The sequence below is a fragment of the Peromyscus leucopus genome, chromosome 6 (assembly GCF_004664715.2).
Source record: "Peromyscus leucopus breed LL Stock chromosome 6, UCI_PerLeu_2.1, whole genome shotgun sequence".
Classification (NCBI taxonomy): Eukaryota; Metazoa; Chordata; class Mammalia; order Rodentia; family Cricetidae; genus Peromyscus; species Peromyscus leucopus.
Genome location: NC_051068.1, coordinates 78,021,779 through 78,044,348, shown reverse-complemented (window position 1 = coordinate 78,044,348; position 22,570 = coordinate 78,021,779). Strand labels below are relative to the sequence as shown.

The 22,570-nt window shown below is 43.7% G+C and overlaps 1 protein-coding gene across 3 annotated transcripts in view; it reads left to right on the top strand.

Annotated features, from left to right (window-relative positions):
* Positions 1 to 5,411: 5,411 nt before the first annotated feature.
* Hipk1 (homeodomain interacting protein kinase 1) overlaps positions 5,412 to 22,570 on the top strand; it is a 52,841-nt gene continuing 35,682 nt past the window's right edge. For 2 of the 3 annotated variants that reach the window (XM_028859341.2, XM_037206953.1), the window contains exons 1-2: positions 5,852 to 5,986; positions 17,968 to 19,048. In XM_028859341.2, the coding sequence (XP_028715174.1) occupies positions 17,970 to 19,048 (1,079 nt within the window). In that variant the 5' untranslated portion in view covers positions 5,852 to 5,986; positions 17,968 to 17,969. Of the gene's footprint in view, positions 5,586 to 5,851; positions 5,987 to 17,967; positions 19,049 to 22,570 lie in introns of those variants that run through there. The other variant, XM_028859342.2, reaches the window with a different exon arrangement.

Genomic DNA, 22,570 nt, shown 5'->3' with positions numbered 1-22,570 from the left:
CGCAAAGCTACACAGAGAAACCCTGTCTCGATAAAACCAAAAAAAAAAAAAAAAAAAAAAAAGAATTTAAGACTTCACTCTTCCCTGGACTACTCTCTGGTTTGACCTCTGAAAATTAAGAAAACCAGAGGCAAATCTCATGCACACTCAAATTCTGAAAGCCTCCTTCTCCCCCATTTTATCTATCTATCTATCTATCTATCTATCTATCTATCTACCTATCTATTGTTTTGTTTTTTGAGACAGGGTTTCTCTTTGTGGCCCTGGCTGTCTTGGAACTCACTATGTAGACCAGGCTGGCCTGGAACTCACTATGTAGACCAGGCTGGCCTCGAACTCATGAAGATCCACCTGCCTCTACCTCCCAAGTGCTGGAATTAAAGGTGTGGCCCACCACTGCCCCTCCTTTTATTACTGAGGTGAAATTGAAATGACATGCAATTAGCTAGCTATTTTAAAGTGTACAGTAAAGTGGCATTCGGTGCATTCACGTTGTGCAATGAACACCATTCTCCAGTTTCACATTCCCCTTCTTTTGATTCCTTGTATTTTCAACCTTCTACTTAAATCTCATAGGCATGCCTTTCTCCCGTACTCCTATTCCATCAATCTGTCATTTTCTCTGGGACTGGTTCACCAAAATATCTTCTCACCCCCAGCATTCATACTAGATTTGGCCTTCATGAAATCAATTAAGTGTTCAAAACTTGTCTTAATTAATCCTGGGGTAAGTGACCAAGAAAGTAATCAAAACAGTTCTCTTCATGACTTCTAAGATGTAGTTAAGGTAGATAGCACAGACTCAAGTAGTTTTTTTCAATATTGAGAGCTAGGAAAAGGCATTGCCTAGAATAAACCCTGTCACTCAGTTGGATCAAAAGTTCCTTCCCAGCTGACAACCACCATTCCAGAAGCACATTGCTTCTGCCTGCACGGTGCTTCTGAGCTTGATCTCACCAAGATTAGTAGTGGCTATTTAACTGCCAGATCCACTGGGTACACCATCCTCCTCCTTTACTTCTCTGAATCTTTGAACGCCACAGATCAGCGTCTTCTTTTAGAAAACACTGAAGAGACTTTCTCCTATTATCAGGTAAGCTAAAATCTCTGCAAATAGAAAATGTATCCATCCCACAGTGGCTTAGTTAAGAGAAAGTCTAGAGATGGGGCAGTTCTAGGTTTGTTCAGAAGCCCAGCGACCCAGTCACTCCATCGTTCTCGTTGTTCCCAAATGCTCCTCATGGCAGCTTTGGACTCTTGTCCGAATTTCTCAGGAATGGACAGATGCAGGACACAAAGACTTTTTCCTCACGTTGTAGCCTGTACTAGCTTGACTACCCCTATAAAGACCAGGCTGGCCTCAACCCTGTGGTGATTCTCCTGCCTCTGCCTTCTGAAGGCTAGGATTATGGGCATCTACCACCAGGCATGGCCAGTGCTATCTTTCTTCTTAATTATTTTTTCCTTATAGTCAGGGTCTCGCCGGGTGGTGGTGGTGCACGCCTTTAATCCCAGCACTCGGGAGGCAGAGGCAGGTGAATCTCTGTGAGTTCGAGGCCAGCCTGGTCTACAGAGAGAGATCCAGGAAAGGCACAAAGCTACACAGAGAAACCCTGTCTCGAAAAACAACCAAACAAAACAAAAAGACAGAGTCTCACTATGTAGTCCTGGCTACCCTAGAACTTGATATATTTGGCTGCTTCTGTCTTCTGAGTGCTGAGATTAAAAGCACACATTCACCATACCCAGCTTTGGCCAGTGTTATCTTTTTAGACAAAAATAATTTTCTCCAGGAGACTATCCTGGCTAGAGCTGGGTCTTATACCCACATCCAGATCTTGCACTGACAAAGAGAAAGAGGATTCCTAGAGGTGGCATTTACTAGCCTGCTCTCTGAGCTGGATGGCAGATTTGTCTCCTTAAAATCAAAGGATCTTCTTCTACCTTACAGTGCTGGGATTATATTGCTAGGAAAGGGCTTTTGGTTAAGAGGCTGGATTTTTTTTTTTCCTTTTAAAGTCGTATCTCTTTTTCTCCTGAGGATGTGGCTCGACTATATCTCTTAGCACATCCTTGCATCAGCAACATCCATATCCTAGAGTTCCCATCACTGAAGGTGTGCAGAGTAGATTTATATGTTTATTGCACACAGGCCTGGCATACACAATCTTCCCACACTGGGCTGGAGCAATGGTTTAGAGGTTAAAAGCACTGTTGCTCTCGCAGAATACAAGGGCTCGGGCCCCAGCACTCACATGGTGGCTCACAACCATTTGTAACTTCAGTTTCAGGAGATCAAATACCATGTTCTGACCTCTGAGGCTATGTGGTGCACATATATACACCCAGGAAAAAAGCATAGGCATAAAAGCAAATTTTGTGTGTGTGTGTGGGGGGGGGGAGACAGGGTTTCTCTGTGTAGCTCTGGCTGTCTTGGAACTCACTCTGTAGCCCAGGCTGGCCTCAACTCACAGAGATCCACCTGCTTCTGCCTCCTGAGTGCTGGGATTAAAGGCATGCGCCACTACACTCAGACCCAAATAATAAATCTTTCTTAAAAAATTTAAATCCTTACACAATCTACCGTCTTCTTTTCCTTTTTGTGGTCAGATAAAGGGTTAGGTGGAGAAATGAAAGGCTCTAAAAACAACAGAGCTACAGAATCTGCTTGAAAGGAACCTGAATCTCTTAATGACGTCATGGAGCATAATGACTCTCACACCCCAGCTCCCCAATGGATTAAATAAAACGATAATCTTAAGCAACCACGATTTTTAGTTTGAGACTAGATCTCACTGGGTAGCTCTAGCTAACTTGGGACTCTATGTCCATCAGGCTGGCCTCAAATTCAGAGATTATCTTGTCTCTGCCTCCCGGGAAAGCGGCTTTTAAAAAATTATTCAGACAGGGTCTCATGTAGTCCAGGCTGGCCTTGAACTCCTGATCTTCCTGCCTCTGCTTCCCAAGGACTGGGAATGCAGGCCTATGCCATCAGGTCTGGCTGCAAGTGACCTCAGGCTCTACTCTGCCATCCCAACTTCTAATAGCCCCATCTCCTTATTACTCCTCTGATTAAGCCTCTAACAGCTCTTCATTAATTTCCAAAACCTGAGTCTGCCTGTTTGACTAAGCTGGTATCCAGCTGGGGGAGCTGAACCACAAGCTAGTGCATATAGTCTGTGCTGTTTCATCTGGCAGTGTCTGGCACACAGGATCTACTCTATAGAGAGTTGTTGAATGGATAACTGACTGCACTAAACTTTGAAGCTTTGCTGACTAAAACATGCTCAGAGATGAGCTTCTCTGACTCCATTATTCAAGTCATGTATATTTGTATTCATTTTTCCTCACTAGATTGAAAACTCTGGGAGGGAAAAGCCTGTATCTTACTCACCTTTCATCTGAACCAGTGTCTTGGGACTGTCTGGTATGAAACTGTTTGTTGGATGAATGAGCGAATGACATTAGCAAGGAAAAAATACTAGACTTTTAAAAGTTCCCCGAAGATCATAAAACAAACAAACAAACAAAACAAAACAAAATTTTCTAAGATGGGCTGTAGTGGCACAGGCCTTTAATCCCAGCACAGCAGATCTCTGTGAGTTCAAGGCCAGCCTGGTTTACAGAGTTCCAGGATGGCCATGACTACACAGAGAATCTCTGCCTTGAAAAAAACCAAAACCAAAACCAAACCAAAGTTCCCTGAAGAATGAGACAGATTGAGGAAAAAGGAGTTAAAAACAATGGAAATACAGACTTTTTTCCCCCAGAGACGGGGTTTCACTGTGTAGCTTTGCACCTTTCCTGGAACTCACTCTCTAGCCCAGGCTGGCCTCGAATCCGGGAGTGCTGGGATTAAAGGCCTGTGCCACCACCACCCAGCGAGACTAATTATTTCAACAAAGGTACAAGCAAGCAGGCAGTTGATGGCGCCAAGTTAGAATTCAGGAGTCAGTCGGAGAAGGCGCTCTACTGGTAAAATTTGAGATGTTTTAAACACAAAAGGGACATAACATAAATTAGGAACCAGTCATAGAGTTCTGGCGAAGTAAGGCAAAATATGTAATTCGTGGTTAGATCCTGCTAAAAAGCAGCATCTGTTCAACTCCAGGCCTCGAGTTTCTGCCTTTTTCTTGGCTCACTAAGCAGGCTTGCTCATTCATTCTTGTCTTGATATTTCCAGGGCCAGGCCAATGTGAGGACTTTATGTTCTCTAAACAGTCAAGAAGGAAGTTTCTGTGAAAATAAGCAAACAAACCTGTCCTGTGGGACTGAATGCTTTTGCTAATCCTGGCTCTCCAGGGAAATGAACTTCCCTGTTCCAGTGTTAAGAAGAGAAACTCAAAGACTTTCCTTAAAAGGTATTATAGGATAGTCTAGGAAAAATCTGTGAGGTGGAGATCCAAAGAAATCAAGGTTGTATAATGAGTGAGGTCTGAGAAATATAACGGATAGGAAGACTTCCTCGGTCTGCTCCCCTCGTCAGAGAGTACATGTGCATATCCATGGGGGTAGACTGTCTCTTCGTGGATTCAGACAGTTGCTGACTTTAGTGCCTGTGAGATGGAACACATGAGGTCCCCCCCCCCCCAAAAAAAAATCAGGGCCTCACTTTGTAGACCAAGCCGGCCTTGAACTCACGGAGATCCATCTGCTTCTGCCTCCTGAGTCCTGGGAATAAAGGCGTGCACCATCACACCCTACTCTCATAAATACTAGTCTTTAAAAATGTTCCCCGTTTTAGGACATTTCAGGGCCTCACTTTGTAGACCAAGCCGGCCTTGAACTCACGGAGATCCGGAGATCCCTCTGCTTCCGCCTCCTGAGTCCTGGGAATAAAGGCGTGCACCATCACACCCTACTCTCATAAATACTAGTCTTTAAAAATGTTCCCCGTTTTAGGAGTCAACATTTTACACAGCAGAAGGCATATCTGAAGTCCTGCAGAATCTCTTGAGGCCGAGTTAGCAACTGTCTACTAAGATAACCTAGTGTGCAGGGTCTATTTTCTTAGAACATTGTGCCAAGAGCGCTGTTTCCCGAGTCCTCTGCCTTTCTACCTTCTGTGGAGGTAAGACAATTTTTGTTTGGGGGATGCATTGCGGAGCTGAATTCGGAGTAGTTGTTTTCTTATTTCCTAACACACCGCAATGGGAGCGCTTCAGTATAGGGAGGCGTTCAAACCCCTTACGCTGCTATGAAATGCTCCAGGAGGCCGCGAACAATTGAAGCCTAAAGTGCGATAATTCTTGGGGTCCTCGGGAGGCTTCTCGGGGTAGTCAGTGTCTCCCCGCGCTGCCCAATCGCTGGGGTGCGGGTGTGTGTGTGTGTGTGTAGGGGGAATCACACTGGTTTGGGGTGATGTCACATTGGCTGAGATGACATCTAGCAGCGGGAAACCCGACAGCCGCCAGACGCCGGTAAACCACCTCGGAGACTGCTGAGCGGAGGGGGGGGGTCGGGAGCGGGGGATCCGGTCCCCCCACACGGTTCACGCTGGCTCCCCACGGAGGCCCACCCGCTCCTGCGTCCCACGGCACGAAGCAATGATCGCAACCGGTCGGCTCCTCCGCACTTCCGCCTCAGTAGGTGTCATGGCGCTAGGTGGCTGAATGGTTCCGGCGAGGCGGGGCCGGCCGGATGAGGGCGGTCGCTCGGGGCTCCACTTGTCGAGTCTGGCGACAACGGCAGCTGCGGAGCGAAGGGCCGGGCCGTGGCCCCGGACGGCAGCGGGAGGCCGAGGCGGGAGCGCGCGGCGCTGAGGCGGCGGCGGCGGCGGGAAGGGGCCGGGCGGCGGGGCAGGCGGGAGGCTGGCGAGGCTCCGGCCGCGGGACGGGCGCGGGGACGGCTCCGGGGGGCGGGGGCCGGGGCCCGGGCCGGCTCGTGCGGGGGTATGATGACCCGGCGGCGGGGCCCCGGATCGCGTCTCCTCCGCCGCCTCCTCGCGGCGGCCCCGACTCGCGGCTGAGAACTACACACACCGGCGGTGAGTCAGGCCGGGCGAGGGGAAGGGCCGGGCGCCCTGGGGTGGGCGCCCCGAGGTGGGGCCGAGCGGGCCGCGGGCTCCCCTGGGCGGCCGGCTTGCACCGGGCGCCTCTTTGGGCAGGCCCCGCGCGGCCGGCCCTGGGCGCCGTGTCCCCCCCCTGCCGGGCCGCGCGCGGCGGGACGCGACTGTGTGCCCGGGAAAATGGGCAACTCCGCCAGCCTCCTGCCGCTTCCCTCCCGAGCGGGGGCCGTTGTCCTCAGGTGACAGGGGCCCGTCGGGCATCTCCCCACCCTCCGGTTCCCCGCCCCTACCCCTGGCTGCGGCGTGGCAGGTTCCCTACGGGAAGCTTGTGCGGAGGGTGCATGTCACCCCACTGCCTGTCGCTGTAGTTCGGGCATATTTGTGCCTTGGGGGACCGGGAAGCCGAGTCTAGAGAAAATCGTGATGGTCGGGTCGGTGTGGAAAGCTTTTCTGTTCTCTTCGCTCATGTTCTGTAATCGTTGAGTTTGTAAATCGTGACGGTGCGGGGGGCTTTGTGGGGACCAGCCCACCTATATGTTTATCTTTTCAAGACAAAGCTAGAGGTCTTTTTCAGAAGAAACTTTTGTAGCTCGTCGTTACTTTCAAGTCCCCAAACGACAACAAAGCCCCCAAAAACGTTAAAGGAGAAGGTGGAAACAACCAGAAATTCCTTGGTAGGGCCCACACTATCACAGCTCTGTGGGGAAGAGTCCCCTTTGTGCTTGGCAACCGGGACCTGAAACTTGGTCTCCAGGAGCGTTGGTCTAACCTCCAGTTTGTTGTGGTGACGAACCTTGAGCAATGGCCTGTGTGTTTATGCTGGGCGCGCTTTCTTTCCTGTTTGGGGATGGGTACTGGGACTGGAAGCTGGGGTGGGGGTTGGGGGGTTGGGGTGGACAACCCCGGCTCCAGTAAGTCAATCTTTACGTAGCCGCTGACTCAGTTGTGGATACTCATGATAAGATGCCCATTCTTGTCTATTTAGTGACACGTTGATAAGTCTCAGAAGTGTAGTGCAGCCACATACTAGTTTCAAGTGTCGACTCCGCTGCCCCAGACCGCCCTTTATCTTGTTTCTTAGTAACTCTGAAGAGAACAGCAGCGTGGCTTCCTGCTCTAGAAGATGTGGGTTTAAATTAAGTGGCTTATGCCCTCAGCAAAACCTACAATTTTGCCCGTTTGTGTAGAGCTATTTTTAATTCATGGTCTGTAAGTTTTTTTGGTTTTTTTTTTTTTTGGTTAAGATTATAGAGAATGCAAACCACTGCCAGCTTTTTTTTTTCTTCATTTAAAAGCCTAAAGCTTTCTGTAAAACAACTAAAAACCTAACAACTCATTTTATCTAATCATTGTTATTCAGCTGGTTATTTTGGATGTTTGCACGCAGTTTCCTTAGGAGTTGGTGTTACCATATGCTAAAGGCTTTAAAATACTCTTCTTGGCCTGAAGGATATTTTGGTAAAGTATTTGAGATTGAAGCTGGAGGCTTCCAAACTGGTAAAGCCTCTGACAAAAATGGTGACTGCGATCTTGTATGTGTCGGCTCTGGTTGGCTAGTAGTTTGTGATAGCCTCATGGACATTGTGTTTTACAGATTTTAGAGCAAGCTGATTAGTAATGAGATTTAAAATCAAACCAGATCTTCCTCCTGGGGAAAAAAAATATGTCAAAGTTCACATTTCTCTGGAAAACAGAATTCTTTCCTTCTTTGTTTTTGTTTTTATAAGCACAGGTCCACCAGCGGTTTGTTAGTAGAAATCAGGGAGCCAAACCTGCCTGTGAACTTCTTTTACTTGGAACTTGTGCAGCTTGTTAGTTATGTATTTTAATTGGTCCTGTTGTAATTTGAATAATTTTGTAAGCCTGAGCAGCCTGCAGCCTGATCTGTCAACTGCCCCTTTCTTGACAGAGTGACAACAATCTATGTTTTTGTTAGGCCTCTTCCCGCACTAGATCCCTTCCAGTTTCTTCCCTTACAAATCTTGATGTTTTGCACACAAGTTATTAAGATCATTTCCCTGAACTAACTCTTTTTTTTTTTTTTTTTTTGGTTTTTCGAGACAGGGTTTCTCTGTGTAGTTTTGGTTCCTGTCCTGGATCTCACTCTGTAGAACGATCTGGCCTGGAACTCACAGAAATCCGCCTGGCTCTGCCTCCCGAGTGCTGGGATTTTGCGCCACCAGCCCGGCTGAACTAACTCTTAATTTTCTTCTTTTTGTTTGTTGACTAATGCTCTGTTGACCAGGCTGACCCCACACTCTGAGCTGAAGGGACAGCCCTGAGTCAGTGCCACTGAAACTTTGTGGTGCCTAATGTGGGTCTATGTTTGGCTTTAATTTTACCTTTTGTCTTTTTTTTATTGTAGAAATTCAGGTGGTATATACATAATGTATTTCTGTAGTACATACTTTGTTACATTTATTTATTAAGTGTGTGTGTGGCTGAATAGGACAATTTGCATAAATTGGTTCTCTGTCATGTTTTCAGGCTTAGCAGCAAGTGCCCCTACCCACTGAGCCATGTTCCTGGCCCTCTAGTACTTTTATAGTTTCCTTTTCCTTTTGTGTGCATATCACTTCAGCAGCCTTCTAAGGTTATTGAATAAAACATTGTATTTCTTTGAATTCTTTAAAGGCACCTGGTACCATGTTTTCCTTGTTGCTTAATGAAAAGGAACCAGGAGACCTGAATTCTTTGCCAACATTTTGCTCATTAGCTTTCTGTAAAACTTATTTGACCTTTTTGAGTTTCTTTTTTTCCATATTAGAACTAGAGGATTTTAGAAAGACTCTTTTTAAAAAAAGTCTGTTAGCTATAAAAGTCCAGTACTTTTTTTTTCTACCTCTTCTCCAGTCAAATACATTTCCTTCCTCTACACGGTTCCCCATTTTCCATATCCCTTGGATCCTGGCAAAAGTCACCTCATTCTTCTTGAAAGAGCCTCATCTACCTCCCATCTGCCAAACCATTGTTACCTTACTTAAGCCCTGCTTCCTTTTGATCTTCGCTGACTGATCCGAACAGGGCCCTTCCTCACTTGGTATTATTTGTCTTTTAGAGTGATCTGTACTTGGCTAATTTGACTTTGCTCTTATGTTGGAAACTCCTCGGCGCTATCATTTTCTTTATTTCAAACTTTATAAACCTTGTCGACTCTTGCACTTTGCTAACACAAAGGACCTGCTTTTCTTTTGTTCTCTTATTATAGATTTGTTATGCAGAACCAGTCTAAGCAGGTATTGAAACTCGGGAAAACATCCTACCTAGGAGGAAAGCATCCTTTAGCCAGTTTACCAAAACATCAGCGCATTTTTGAAATGGCTGAAGGTACACAGAGTTGTAGATGCTCTCCTGGCAGCCAACACCACCTTTCCCACACCCTGTTTTGCAATACCAGTTGGGAAACTGACTGTCATATACAGTCCCATATGAAAGCAGGAAGTACTGCCAAGGGGTGGCAAACTTTGATTCCAATGTTGTTCTTTAGGGTTTCAAGCTTACTATGCTTAGAACAGTAATATATTATTATAGACAAAAGACTATAATTTCTGTCACATCATGTATTTCTCTAATTCAGTCAGAATAATTTCTGAGATTCCCCTACATTTATGTATGAAGCAGTAGTGTGATGTCTTTATAGTCAGTCATGCTGGGAAATGCTTGGCACATACTGTATGCCAGCCATTATAATGGATGCTAGTGATAACAGAAAAGAAAGAGGAAAACTACTGTTGTGTCTCACTACCCTACTATTTAGAATCCTCCTTACAGAATTTAAACTTGTCAGGGGATAGTGCTCTCCTCTACTGTGTTCTGGGGATTAAGCTCAGATAGTCAGGCTTGTGCACCGAGTGCTTTTATCTGCACAGTGATGTCATGGACCACAAGTCAACTTTACTTTGTTTCTTAGATTGATTTATTTTATGTAGATCAGTGTTCTGCTTGAATGTGTATGTGTACCATGTGTATGCCTAGTACCTGAGGAGATCAGAAGAGGGTCAGATCTGCTGAACTGGATTGCATATGGTTGTGAGCTACCACGTGAGAGCTGGGAACTGAACCCTAGGTCATCTGCAAGAGCAACAAGTGAGCCAACCATGGAGCCAACTCTGTAGCCTCTACCCCTCCCCCACCCCAGAGTTAACATTTAAATAATTAAGTCTAAATGGTGATACTTAAAATGCAGAGTAATCCACAAGTTAGGTGAACTAGCCCTACTTGCCTCCTTGGATCCTACACAGGCTTCTCCATTCTTCCATTCTGTCCACACAGACTATCCCTATCTGCGTCCTAACTGTTCTTCCCTGTTGTTTAGATTTCAGTTTAATGCCAACACCATACAAGGCTCTCCTTGACTGCCATCTCTATTCTGTTTTGTTTTCTTCATAGCTATCACTATTTCTCTCTCTCTCTCTCTCTCTCTCTCTCTCTCTCTCTCTCTCTCTCTTTGGGGTGCTATGGGAGAGAGAACAAACTATCCCCAGTTAAATGTAAACTGAGAGATAAAAGGTCATATCCATGTTGAATAGCACTGTGTCTCTTATGTCTAGAACAGTTTCTGGTAGACAGGCAGCAGGTCCTCACTATATGTTTGTTAAGGAACTAAATTAAGTAAGTATAACTGTAAAGAAAGTAGCCTGTGCTGTGGGAGCATTTATCAGGAGCCTGACCTACTATAAAGTAGCCCTGGGGAAGACTTCTGAGTATTTTTGTCTGATTAAATAATCTAGTAGAAGGAAAAATGTTTGTTTTATGTAACAGCCTAAAGTCAATGTTCTGTGTCAAAGTGGTGTTCTAGGTTAGTAGTCTGTCACTGCTGCATGGTCACTCAAAGACCCATGCTTCTTCCATCTTGTTACTCTGCCATACTTAGATGTTGTCTCAGGGTAGAAGCTCGGGTCTCTGAAAACATGCTTGCTCATTGTTCTCCACTGGTGAGGAAGACTGATCAACATAGGCTAGCCGTGTGCCTAATAAAGGAGAAAGTAGATTTTTTCAAAATACAAATCAACAAGCCCTAACACACAAAGTGAGATTTAGGTGGTGCCTAGGATACATAGATGTTAGGGAGAGAAAAGGCTAAGAAGGGAAATGACCTCAGTTCAGAAAAGCACATTATAGATGAAGGAACTTGAGCTGGAGAAGTCAAGTCCCACCCACTTTATGAAGCACTGAAACTTAGAGAGTGCCTGGGAAAAGAGTGGATAAAACAAATCTATAAAAGTAACCATAGGCCAGACGCTGTAAGGTCTGCTAATAAACATGTGAGCTTTGGGCCTTTATCCCGAAGGTTTAAATGGGGGGAGGGTGGCAGATGTCTAATGCTTTTCCAGATGTACATTTTTAAAGCAAGCTTCAGCTAGGGAGTGAAGAGTGAATTGGGAAAGTACGCATGGACAAGGTGCTTAAGAGTACGGTTTGGGGGAGACCCATAAGGCTGTTTAAGTAAGTGGTTCAGAATTTAAGTAACTAGTGCAGGAGGGCTGGAGAAAACTGAGTGGAGTAGAGAGAGATTTAGGTCTCTGGCAAAAGAATTTTCTTCTCAAATTTTTATTTTACTTCTATGTATGTAGGTGAATGCACCTATGTATGCCCATGTAGAGACCCGGTTGATGGTGTGTTTATTGGTAGCCACCTTATTTTTTGAGACTAGGTCATCTCTCACAGAACCTGGAGCTCTCAAATTGGGCAAAGAGCTCCAGGGATCCACCAGTTTCTGCCCCCTAGCACCAGCATGTATGCACCCCAGCACCTAATATTTATGTAAGTGCTTGAGATCTGAACTCAGGTCCTCATGGCTGTGCACTTTCCTCCCCAGCCACCTCCCTAACCCCTGTCTTACTTTTACAAACCATGTATTCTTGGGTAAAAGTGCTTGCTGGCCATGCCTGGCCTGACCGCCTGAGGCCAATCCCTGGAACCTATGTAAAGGTGGAAGGAGAGAGCTGATGCCCCAGAGTTGTTTCCTGACCTCACCGTCACATCATGCCAGGCCATACACACTCACTGATAACAGAAACATAAAGAAAGCATGCTCTAATCTATTGATAAGAATGTTGTCAGAGTGTATATTGGAGAATATGTACTTCCCTGCACGTGCAAGTCAGGACAGATACCTGGGAGAAGAATCAATATGAAGTATGTATTGGTTTTAGTTATTTAGGTCATCAGTTATTAAATTGTGTCAGAGAAGAGAGATGACACGGAAAAAGCACAAATTTATTGTAGGTGTGTTGGGGAAGAAATGGAAGTTATGTAAGCCTTTAATCCCAGTGCTTGGGAAGCAGAGGCAGGGGGATCTCTGAGGCTACTTTGGTTTACAGAGCAAGTCTCAGGACAGCCAGGGCTACACAGTGAAACCTGTCTTCAAAGAAAAAAAATTGAAGAATGATTACCTTGCCTGTGGTCCCCAGCTATTCCATGCAGTGTTATAATTTTTAGTTGTTGCAGGATCACCTGCCTATAGTAATTGCAGTGTGGAGTACATGCCAGGGAGTAGGGATGCTGCTTTTAAATAGCCATGCTTGAAAGCCTTTCCTCCAGCAAGGCATGGTTCTCTTTGGAGTAGTAAACACAAGTACTAAACAGTCATTGCCTATTAGTCCTAGTTTGGGATGATTGCAGGGAGCAAATTTGTCATTCTATCACTTTAGTTAAGTCATTGGAAAGTGAGTTTTGGAATGAAAAAAAAAAAACAAAAAACAAAAAACAAAACCAAAAACCTTTGTTTATTGCTGGAGCCAAGAGGTGAAATGTTTCAGGAAGTCAGAAATAGTATTTGATTTTATTGGGAGCTATATTCATTTACATTCAAAAGATTTGTGATCTGTTTAACAGAGCATTATATACAGTAAAATACCCACAGTCATTAATTCTGTCCCATATTTTTGTTTGGGAAGTCTTACCTAGATCAAAGTAATTGATCCCCACTTGTGCAAAGGCAGATTTGTGGGACAGTATCTGTACCTAGAAATGGCCTTTTAAAGCCTTATTTCAGAGTGGATTATAAATAACAGTGTTGGTTTTTCTAGGCCATTTTGATTCTATGTTTTCTTCTCACCTCATTACTGAGGTCTGAGTGAGTGTCAGCCACATGAAGAATCCTGGTGCTAAACTATGTACCTGTGAGAAAGGTTAATGAAATTCTGCTTGTTTTTTCCCCCTTGCATGGACTAGGTGTGTTTTTCTGAGTATGTTATATTCAAAATGTCCTAGAACATGTTTTCTTCCCTTTCTCTTTTTTAGGAGACACAATAATGTTGAATGAAAATTTGAAGTCATTAGTATTTGTTATTTTGTTATAGGTTCAAACATTGTTGGGGAATATTATTTTAAGGTGTTACTTTTGTTTATGTTGCATTTGTTTAACTTTGTGAAGCTGTGTTACTGTGCCTGTCTAAAACAGCTGATGATCTAATAAAGAACTGAACGGCCAATAGCAAGGCAGGAGAAAGACTAGGCGAGGCTGGCAGGCAGAGAGAATAAATAGAAGGAGAAATCTGGGAGAAAAGAAGTAGCCAGAGAAGGAGGAGGACTCCAGGGGCCAGCCATCCAGATATGCAACCAGCAACAGAGTAAGAAAGAAAGGTATACAAACATAGAGAAAGGTAAAAGCCCAGAGGCCAAAGATAGACGGGATAATTTAAAGTTAAGGAGAGCTGGCTAGCAACAAGCCAAGCTAAGGCCAGGCGTTTATAACAATAAGCCTCCATGTGTTATTTATTTGGGAGCTGCGTGGTGGGCCCCCCAAGAGAGTAAAAGAGCAAAAACAGGCAACAACAAACATCACTCTGGAAATGTAGTATTTTTAAAGACTGTCTAGTTATGAACACTATAAAAATATTGGCCAAGAGTGGTGGTGCATGCCTATAATTCCTACACTCAGAAGGAAGAGGGAGGAGGAACAGGAGTTCAAGGTCATCCTCAGCTACATAGTAAATTTGAGGCTAGCCTGGGCTCAGTAAGAAACTGTCTTTAAAAACTCAAACAATAAACAAACGGGTATTTCATTAATTCTTTCCAGTAATTACTTTATGACCTTGTCATTTTGTTTTTGTTTTATGTGAGGTAGGGTCATAAGGCCTAGGCTGGTCTAACACACTGTAACCAGGGCTGGCCTTCAGCTTCTGATCCTCCTGCACCTACCATCTCAAGTGCTAGGATTACAAGTATGTGCCACCACTGGCCTGTGATCCTCCGTCCTTTTATAGCTGCTGCAAACTGTAAATTTTATATTAAAATTTTTTTCACTACTTTTAGTTACATCAATATTGTGCTCCATGTTTTTGGATAAATAGTTAAATTTATATTCAATAAGGAAGACAAATTTGGAAGATTTACTTCTTTTTAAGTTGTGGCTCAATTTTATGATGGCAAATAATACTTTGCATATATTTTAATAGGCAAATTTTGTAAAGGAACTACTTGGTTTCAGTTTTGTTTTGTTTTTTAGATTTTTTTAAAATTTATTTTCTGTGCATTGGTGTTTTGCCTGCATGTCTGTCTGTATGAGGGTGCCAGATCCCCTGGAACTGGAGTTACAGATAGTTGTAAGCCCCCATGTGGGTGCTGGGAATTGAACCCAGGTCCTCTGGAAAAAAGTCAGTGCTCTTAACTGTTGAGCATCTTCTCCAGCCCCAAGAATTTTATTATATTTGGTTTTACATTGGTGATGTAGGTAGGCCAAAATGCTTTGTATATTCATGACCTCGTAAGTTGAAGTGCATTGGCCATAGCTTTTAATTTGGGCTTTGTTTCCTCCTTTTTTTTTTTTTTTTTTCCCTCTTTTTGGTTCATATAAATTATGGAAATTCTTGCTTAAAGTAAATCCAAACCACATTTTAGAAATTGAAGGTTATAGCTGGGCAGTGGTGAACTCTGTGAGTTCAAGGCCAGCCTGGTGTACAGAGTGAGTTCCAGGACAGCTAGGGGTGTTACACAGAGAAACCCTGACTTGAAAAGAAAAAAAAAGTAATTGAAGGTTGAAGATACATTTCTTCTTTGCAGCTGACTACAGTGCAGATAGTTTTAAGCTGTAATCAGGCACAAAGACATGCACACATTTGTTCCCCTGCCTCTCTCCTTTATATGCAGTGCCAGGGATCAAATCGAAGGTCCTGTGCATGCTAGGCAGACACTGTCTCTGACTTCTGCTCCAGCCCCTACACAATGCTTTTTCATGTTCTGTAACATCCTTTGTCATGTTTCTTTCCTTTCTAATTGTATGTTTATTTCCTTATGACTCTTAAAACTGTACTGTATGAGTTGGAGTGGAGACTTTACCCATATCTTAAGAACCATGCAAACAAAAGAGAAGGGCATGTAAAGAAACAAAACCAAAGCCAAGCATTTGAAAACACTATGGTTTATATTAGTGAGTTGTAGGTAATGCAATTGGTAGGCAGGAGTCAAGTCTTTCTTCCAGCAAATATTGTGTTTATATTACATTAACAGAATCTGGAAGGGCTGGTGATAGAAGTGAGGGAGAAACAGATGGTACCTGTCCTCATGGAATTTATACTGTGGGCAGGGGTGTGGCACTAGATAATTTAAAATTATAAGAGAAGAACGGCAAATTCATAGTGAAAGGGATAAAGGGATGGCTGGTGTGTGTGTGTGTGTGTGTGTGTGTGTAGGGAGAGAAGAGGTTTGTGTTAGGAGCCTGATGTTGAGAGAAAATGGAGTGGCCTTGCAGGAACTGAAGAGCTGAGTATGATGACATATCTCTAATCTGTAATCTCATCCCTTAGGATGCTGAGGCAGGAGGAGACAGATCAAAGTGGGGGATTCTGGTCAGCAAGAACATTTTGAGTTTTTTTTTGGAGAGGGTTTTGAGTCTGTGTACATGTTTGTGTGTTTGCCAGTACAGTGTGTGTGTGTGTGTGTGTGTGTGTGTGTGTGTGTGTAGGCTAGAGGTTAATGTTGCATCTTTTTCAATTGCTCGCCATCTTATTCTTTTGAGACAGAGTCTCACTGAACTTGGAATTTACTGATTCAGCTAGACTGGAGGGCCACCAAACCTCAGGAATCCTGTCTCCATCTCCCCAGTGTTGGGATTACAGGTGCATACTACTGTGCCTGGCTTTTTCTGTGGGTGCAAGGGATCTTAATTCAGGTCCTCCTGCTCGCATGGCAAACACCTACTGATGGAGCCATCTTCCTGGCCCCTTGATGAAGATTTTCTTCACCCCCATGTACTGAGGATTGAATCAGTGCTTTGCACATGCTAGCAACACATGCTAAGCTAACACTCTACCATTGAGCTATCTCCCTAGCTCCTGCCACACCTACTCCTTTTTGTTGTTGTTCTTGTTGTTTTTCAACTTTATTTTGAACAGGGTCTCTCACTAAGTTACCCAGACTGGCCTTAAACTCAGCTGGCCTTCAACTTGTGATTCTCCTGTCTCTCAGCCTCTTGAGTAGTTGGGATTAAAGGCCTGTGCCACAAGACCTGTTTTGAAGGTCTTTAACTTTATGCCCAAAGTAATGGAAAACTTCTGGGGGAAGTGGGAGGAGAGATGGTTAAGAAAAGAGAACAGTTACCTATCTAGCTTGCTGTTGAAAAGCAAAGATGTAAAAGTTCAAAGTCCTCCTCAGCTATGTTGAAAACTTGGGGGCAGCTTGGATCCTAAAGGTCCTGTCTCAAAACCAAACCACAACAGAAAACAACCCCAACAACAAATAAAAGCAAAGAATCCCCTGAGTGTGTTTAAGACAATTCTTTGGAGGCTGTTTGCATTGTAAATTAGAATGGTAGAGACAAATGGATGATTTGAATTGTACTTAGGATATAGATCAGACAAGCAGTAGTTAGTGAGAAAGGGAGAGGAGTAAATCCAGATGATGAGTATGTGTCAGGAGCTAGCACTTTACCTGTGCTAAATACTAAGTTCTCAGAATAGCTCCATGGGAGGGCTATCGCTGTTACCATTATAGAGATGAGGAAACTGAGGCTCATTGCTCCCTGATTTTTGGATTGAGTCTGGGTGTTTGGTGTCATACCATAACTGTGATAGAAAACTGAAAATGGACTGGAGGCTTGTAAAATTTAATTTTGGACATGTTGAATTTGAGGTATCTGTCTTAGAATCAAGTGGGCATTTGGATAAGATGTATAGATTTGGTGGGAGGGGCAGAAGGAGGAGGAAGGCCAGAGGGGTCTGGATTTGTAGAGAGCTAGGAAAGGAGTTTACTGTAGAGCCCCAAGGCCTCTGAGGGTCCAACTGGTGAGAAGAGAGCAGATAAATATGACGTGGCGTGTGTTCTGTGTAAATGTTTGGGCTTTAGTCTTAGAATAAATAGAGCTTTGAGTTTAGTCTTTTGGCTTGCTGAACCTTAGGTATCTGCGGGATATTCAGGACAGCTGGACTGTTCTCACTTCTCACCCCGTGTCTGTCTTCTTTACATTTCTCTCTCCCTCTTTCTCCTCCTCCCTCCTTTCTCCTTTTTTCTCTGACTCCATGTCACTATGGAGTCCAGCATGATTTTCATAAATGTGCATGTATGTGTCTGGGCGTGTATGTCAGAGTAAGACTGGAGGTCCTAGGACAACTTGTGAAAGTCTCCTGTCTCCTTCCTCCATGAGTGCCTCAGAAGAAAACTCAGGTTGTTGGCACTTGCCTTGACCCCCTGACTGTCTCACCATCTGACCCCGTCTTTCTAAGTTCTTCAGAAGATACTCGAGCCTGGTCAACCTGCTTGACTTCTGGTCGGTGGCAGTCTCTCCAGTGTTGGAGAGCAGAGCACTGTTTTATGTGTGACTCGTGCAGGGTAGACAGCCTTCGCTTTGGTACGTTATGGACACTCTGTCTGTGAATGTCGTTAGGACAGAATTAGCCTTTGGGAGGCGGGAAACAGTCCAGTATTAGTCTTTTGTCAGCTACAAGTGTTTCCGTATATGCAGTTGGTAAGCCTTGCGTTTCGAGCCCTTGTGGTCTCATTCTTCCTCTCTTTCCATGCAGGTATGGCATCACAGCTGCAGGTGTTCTCCCCCCCATCAGTGTCGTCCAGTGCCTTCTGCAGTGCGAAGAAACTGAAAATAGAGCCCTCTGGCTGGGATGTTTCAGGACAGAGCAGCAACGACAAATATTATACCCACAGCAAAACCCTCCCAGCTGCACAAGGGCAAGCCAGCTCCTCTCACCAGGTAGCCAATTTCAATATTCCTGCTTACGACCAGGGCCTCCTCCTCCCAGCCCCTGCCGTGGAGCACATTGTGGTAACAGCTGCTGACAGCTCAGGCAGCGCCGCGGCCACGGCAACCTTCCAAAGCAGCCAGACCCTGACTCACAGGAGCAACGTTTCTTTGCTTGAGCCATATCAAAAATGTGGATTGAAAAGAAAAAGTGAGGAAGTCGACAGCAACGGTAGTGTGCAGATCATAGAAGAACATCCCCCTCTCATGCTGCAAAACAGGACTGTGGTGGGTGCTGCTGCCACGACCACCACTGTGACCACCAAGAGTAGTAGTTCTAGCGGAGAAGGGGATTACCAGCTGGTCCAGCATGAGATCCTTTGCTCTATGACCAACAGCTATGAAGTCTTGGAGTTCCTAGGCCGGGGGACATTTGGACAGGTGGCCAAGTGCTGGAAGCGGAGCACCAAGGAAATTGTGGCTATTAAGATCTTGAAGAACCACCCCTCCTATGCCAGACAAGGACAGATTGAAGTGAGCATCCTTTCCCGCCTAAGCAGTGAAAATGCTGACGAGTATAATTTTGTCCGTTCTTACGAGTGTTTTCAGCACAAGAATCATACCTGCCTTGTGTTTGAGATGTTGGAGCAGAACCTGTATGATTTCCTAAAGCAGAACAAGTTCAGCCCACTGCCACTCAAGTACATCAGACCAATCTTGCAGCAGGTGGCCACAGCCTTGATGAAGCTCAAGAGTCTGGGTCTGATTCATGCTGACCTTAAACCTGAAAACATAATGCTGGTTGATCCAGTTCGCCAACCCTACCGAGTCAAGGTCATTGACTTTGGTTCTGCTAGTCATGTTTCCAAAGCTGTGTGTTCAACCTACCTGCAGTCACGCTACTACAGGCAAGTGCAAAATACTGGAGATCTGTCCTCCTGTTTAGCATGCATAGCATAGAATTCTAACTATACTATCCAGGAGTCTACTTATTTCTAGATTCCAAGATGGGAGCAGGATTTGTTTCAGCTTCTTACATGTATATGTGGCATTCCTATAAGGAACATGCTTTTCTTACTGAAATCCTATTTAGTAGTAGCAAAATTAATTCTGAAGGTTGTTGCTAGCTGAATTGTGCTCGTATCTGGTTCATTCTTGACTACCATTACACCTGCCTTTTCCCACTTGAAGGACTGACTGTACAAGATAATCCATCTGGGCAGATGCTGCAGGGTTTTCTTTAGCTCATACCTGGGCATGTAAAAATGTCTTGGGAACACCTTTAGGCTTAACCCTAGCAGCAGGTTATTCAGATTTTTTTATTATTGTATTAGATGATTGCTGTGCTCTTCTGTTTGAGCATCTCTACAATACTTTGAACTTACTTAGTTATCCTAGGATAGCTTGACCTAAGGTACATTAGTGATTTATAGTTCTAGATTAGTACTTCTAATACAAGGCCCCCTTTATTATAATTAAAATTCTTGTAACTGTACTTATGTTGGTATATACGATTTTGTGTGTACTATAACCAAGGCTTTTAAAATGTGTTTTTACTTCTCAGATCTTTATTTTATCTAGTTATTAATCTTAAAGAATCTGATACTTAATATATGTAAATTGAATATTGATTGTACAAGCATTCAGTCAAGAAATGAAGCATGCGCCGGGTATGTAGCTCGGACAGGATTTGCCTAGCCTGCATGAGGCTGTTTAGTGCCACCCCAAAATAGCATCCACCAAAAATAGATAACACAAAATACACATTAATATGTATTTTCTTAGATGTATTTATGTATGTGTGTGTGTGTGTGTGTCTTTTTTGGAGACAAAGTCTCACTATGTAGCCTTGTTTGGCCTGGAACTTGCTGTGTAGATCAGGCTGGACTTGAACTCACAGTGATCTGCCTGAGTATTAGGATTAATAGATTTATTATCTATTTTATTTATTTTATGTGAATGAGTGTTTTGTCAGTATGTATGTCTGTGTACCAAGAGTGTGCCTGGTCCCCACAGATGCTAGATCCAGTCCTCTGGCACTGGAGTTACAGGTGGATATGATCTGCTAAGTGGGTGCTGAGAATTGAACCTAGCTCCTCTGGAAGAGCAGTCAATACTCTTAACCACAGACTCATCTCTCTAGCTTCGTCCCTAGATCTTATGATTTATGATTTTGAGGTTAATGTGTTCTGTAGCACCCATCAGGGATGTTATTCCTTATGTTGAAAACTGTTTCGTTGTAGGTATGTGTCACGTTTTGTATATCCATCTTTTGCTAGGTGCTTGGGTTGTTCCCATTTTTCAGCTGTTGTGAATGATGCTGCTTTGAACATTGTTGTACATGTATCTAAGTTCTTATTTTTAGGCCTTTTAGTTGTAGAGCTTAGGGTAGACTTGCTAGGTCCTAGGGAATTGTATGTAGCCTTGAGAAGCTACTAGACTTCCACAGAGGCTGTACTCTTACATTCCTCCAGCAGCAAAGGAGAGTTCCAGTTTTTCCATGTTTCCTCCAACACTTGTTAGTTTCTACGTATTTTTAAAGTAACTATCTTTATGGCTATAAAATGGGATGTCTGGTAGTTTTAATTTATGTTTTCCCAGTTAGTGATCTTGACATTTTTCATGACACTATTATATACATTATACTTTTTTTGGAGAGATATTTATTCAAGTCTTCTGCCCAGATTTTCAGTTGGTTTTGTTAAATTTTAGAAATTAAAAAAAAATTCATTCTAGGCATTGATAGATATGATTTGCAAATATCTTGTATCTTTTCTAGTTCTTGAACCTCTTGCCAGTGTTTGATATACAAATGTTCTGACCTCATGAAGTCTGGTTTGTCTGCTTTCCCCTTGTTTAGTCTTCAGGTATCACGAATTGCAAATCCGTCATTGTGGTGGCCTTTTTTCTCCTGGTTTCTCCTACAAATCTTAGACTTTAGCTCCTGGGTTTAACTACCTAATTTCGAGTTAATTTATTTGGGGGGCAAGGCTTTTGCTGTATATCTCTGGTTGACCCGGCCCTCACTTGGTAGCTCAAGCTACCTTTGAACTCAGCAGTCTCCTTCCTGCCTCAGCCTCCTGAGTGCTTGGATTGCAGGCACAGGCTACGGCACCGTGTTAGTTTTTATTGTTTAAGTGGTCCTATGACCGTTGAGTTTCTGCAATGTCCTTTGCTCTAAAGACTATTCCCCCATTGAATGGTCTTGCACCTTTGTCAAGTGCATTCGACCATGTATTTAAGAGTTGATTTCTGGGACCCTATTCTACTGTTTGTCTCTCTCTGTATGTCTCTATAAAGCAGTGGTTCTCAACCTGTGGGACACAACTCCTTGGAGGGGTCGAACAACCCTTCACAGGGGTCACATATCAGATATCCTGCATATCAGAGATTTACATTATGATTTGTAACAGCAGCAAAGTTACAGTTATGAAGTAGCAATGAAGATAATTTTATGGTGGGGGGGGTCACCACAACATGAGGAACTATATATATAAAGGGTTGTAGCATTTAGGAAGGTTGAGAACCACTGGTCTATAGGATAGATTTTTCTTCAAAAAAAAAAACAAAAACAAAAACAAAAACAAAAACCTATTGGTTTTAATAAAAATAACATTGACATTGTGAATTTCTTTGAGTAGTGCAGTACTGAAAGGTTAATGATAGTCTTTTAATCCATTCTCACTTAAAAAAATCTTTATAGTTTTATAAAACTATGACATGTTTTACTTGAAAGGAGGCAAAGGAGTTCGCAGGGCCTGTGGTTTCCGGTCTCATCCTGCTCTAGGCAACCTAGGCTAATTTTGAAAATTTTCGCTTCAGTTTACTTGTTTATGACTTGGGAGGTTTAGGCTCCAACTACATTTGCTTCTGATCGCCCCCTTCAAGTCCCCCCTATGTAGTACAAATGCACCACATGTCTACAGGTGGCCTGAAGAGCTGGTGCTACCCCACTTCTGCTGCTGCCCCACTTCCTCCCTCTGAGGCTGGGGAGGTGAGAGAGCCCATTAGCTGCTCAGGCAGGGGCTTATCAGCTCTGCCTCATCATCATCATCATCATCATCATCATCGTTCCTTGGTGTGTGTTCCTGGTGCACGCAGGTGTTCATTAACTGTTTGTGTGCCCACAGAGATAACCAGGCAGTTTTAGACAAAAGGAGATGCAAGTTCTTTTATGAAATCATTTTTGATAGGATCTTTACATAAAGACTAAAAGTAATTTGTGGGACAAATTATTCTGCCTAGCCTTCTCTGATTTGCAATCCATGTGACTAATTTTTAGTATTAGGCTGTTAATCTTTGTACTTTTTCCTTATACTTTAATTTTGGTTTTCATTTTATAAAAAAAAAAAAATAAGGTTTTCTAAGATTCCCCCCCCCCCACACACACACAGGGTTTCTCTGTGTAGTTTTGGTATCTTTCCTGGATC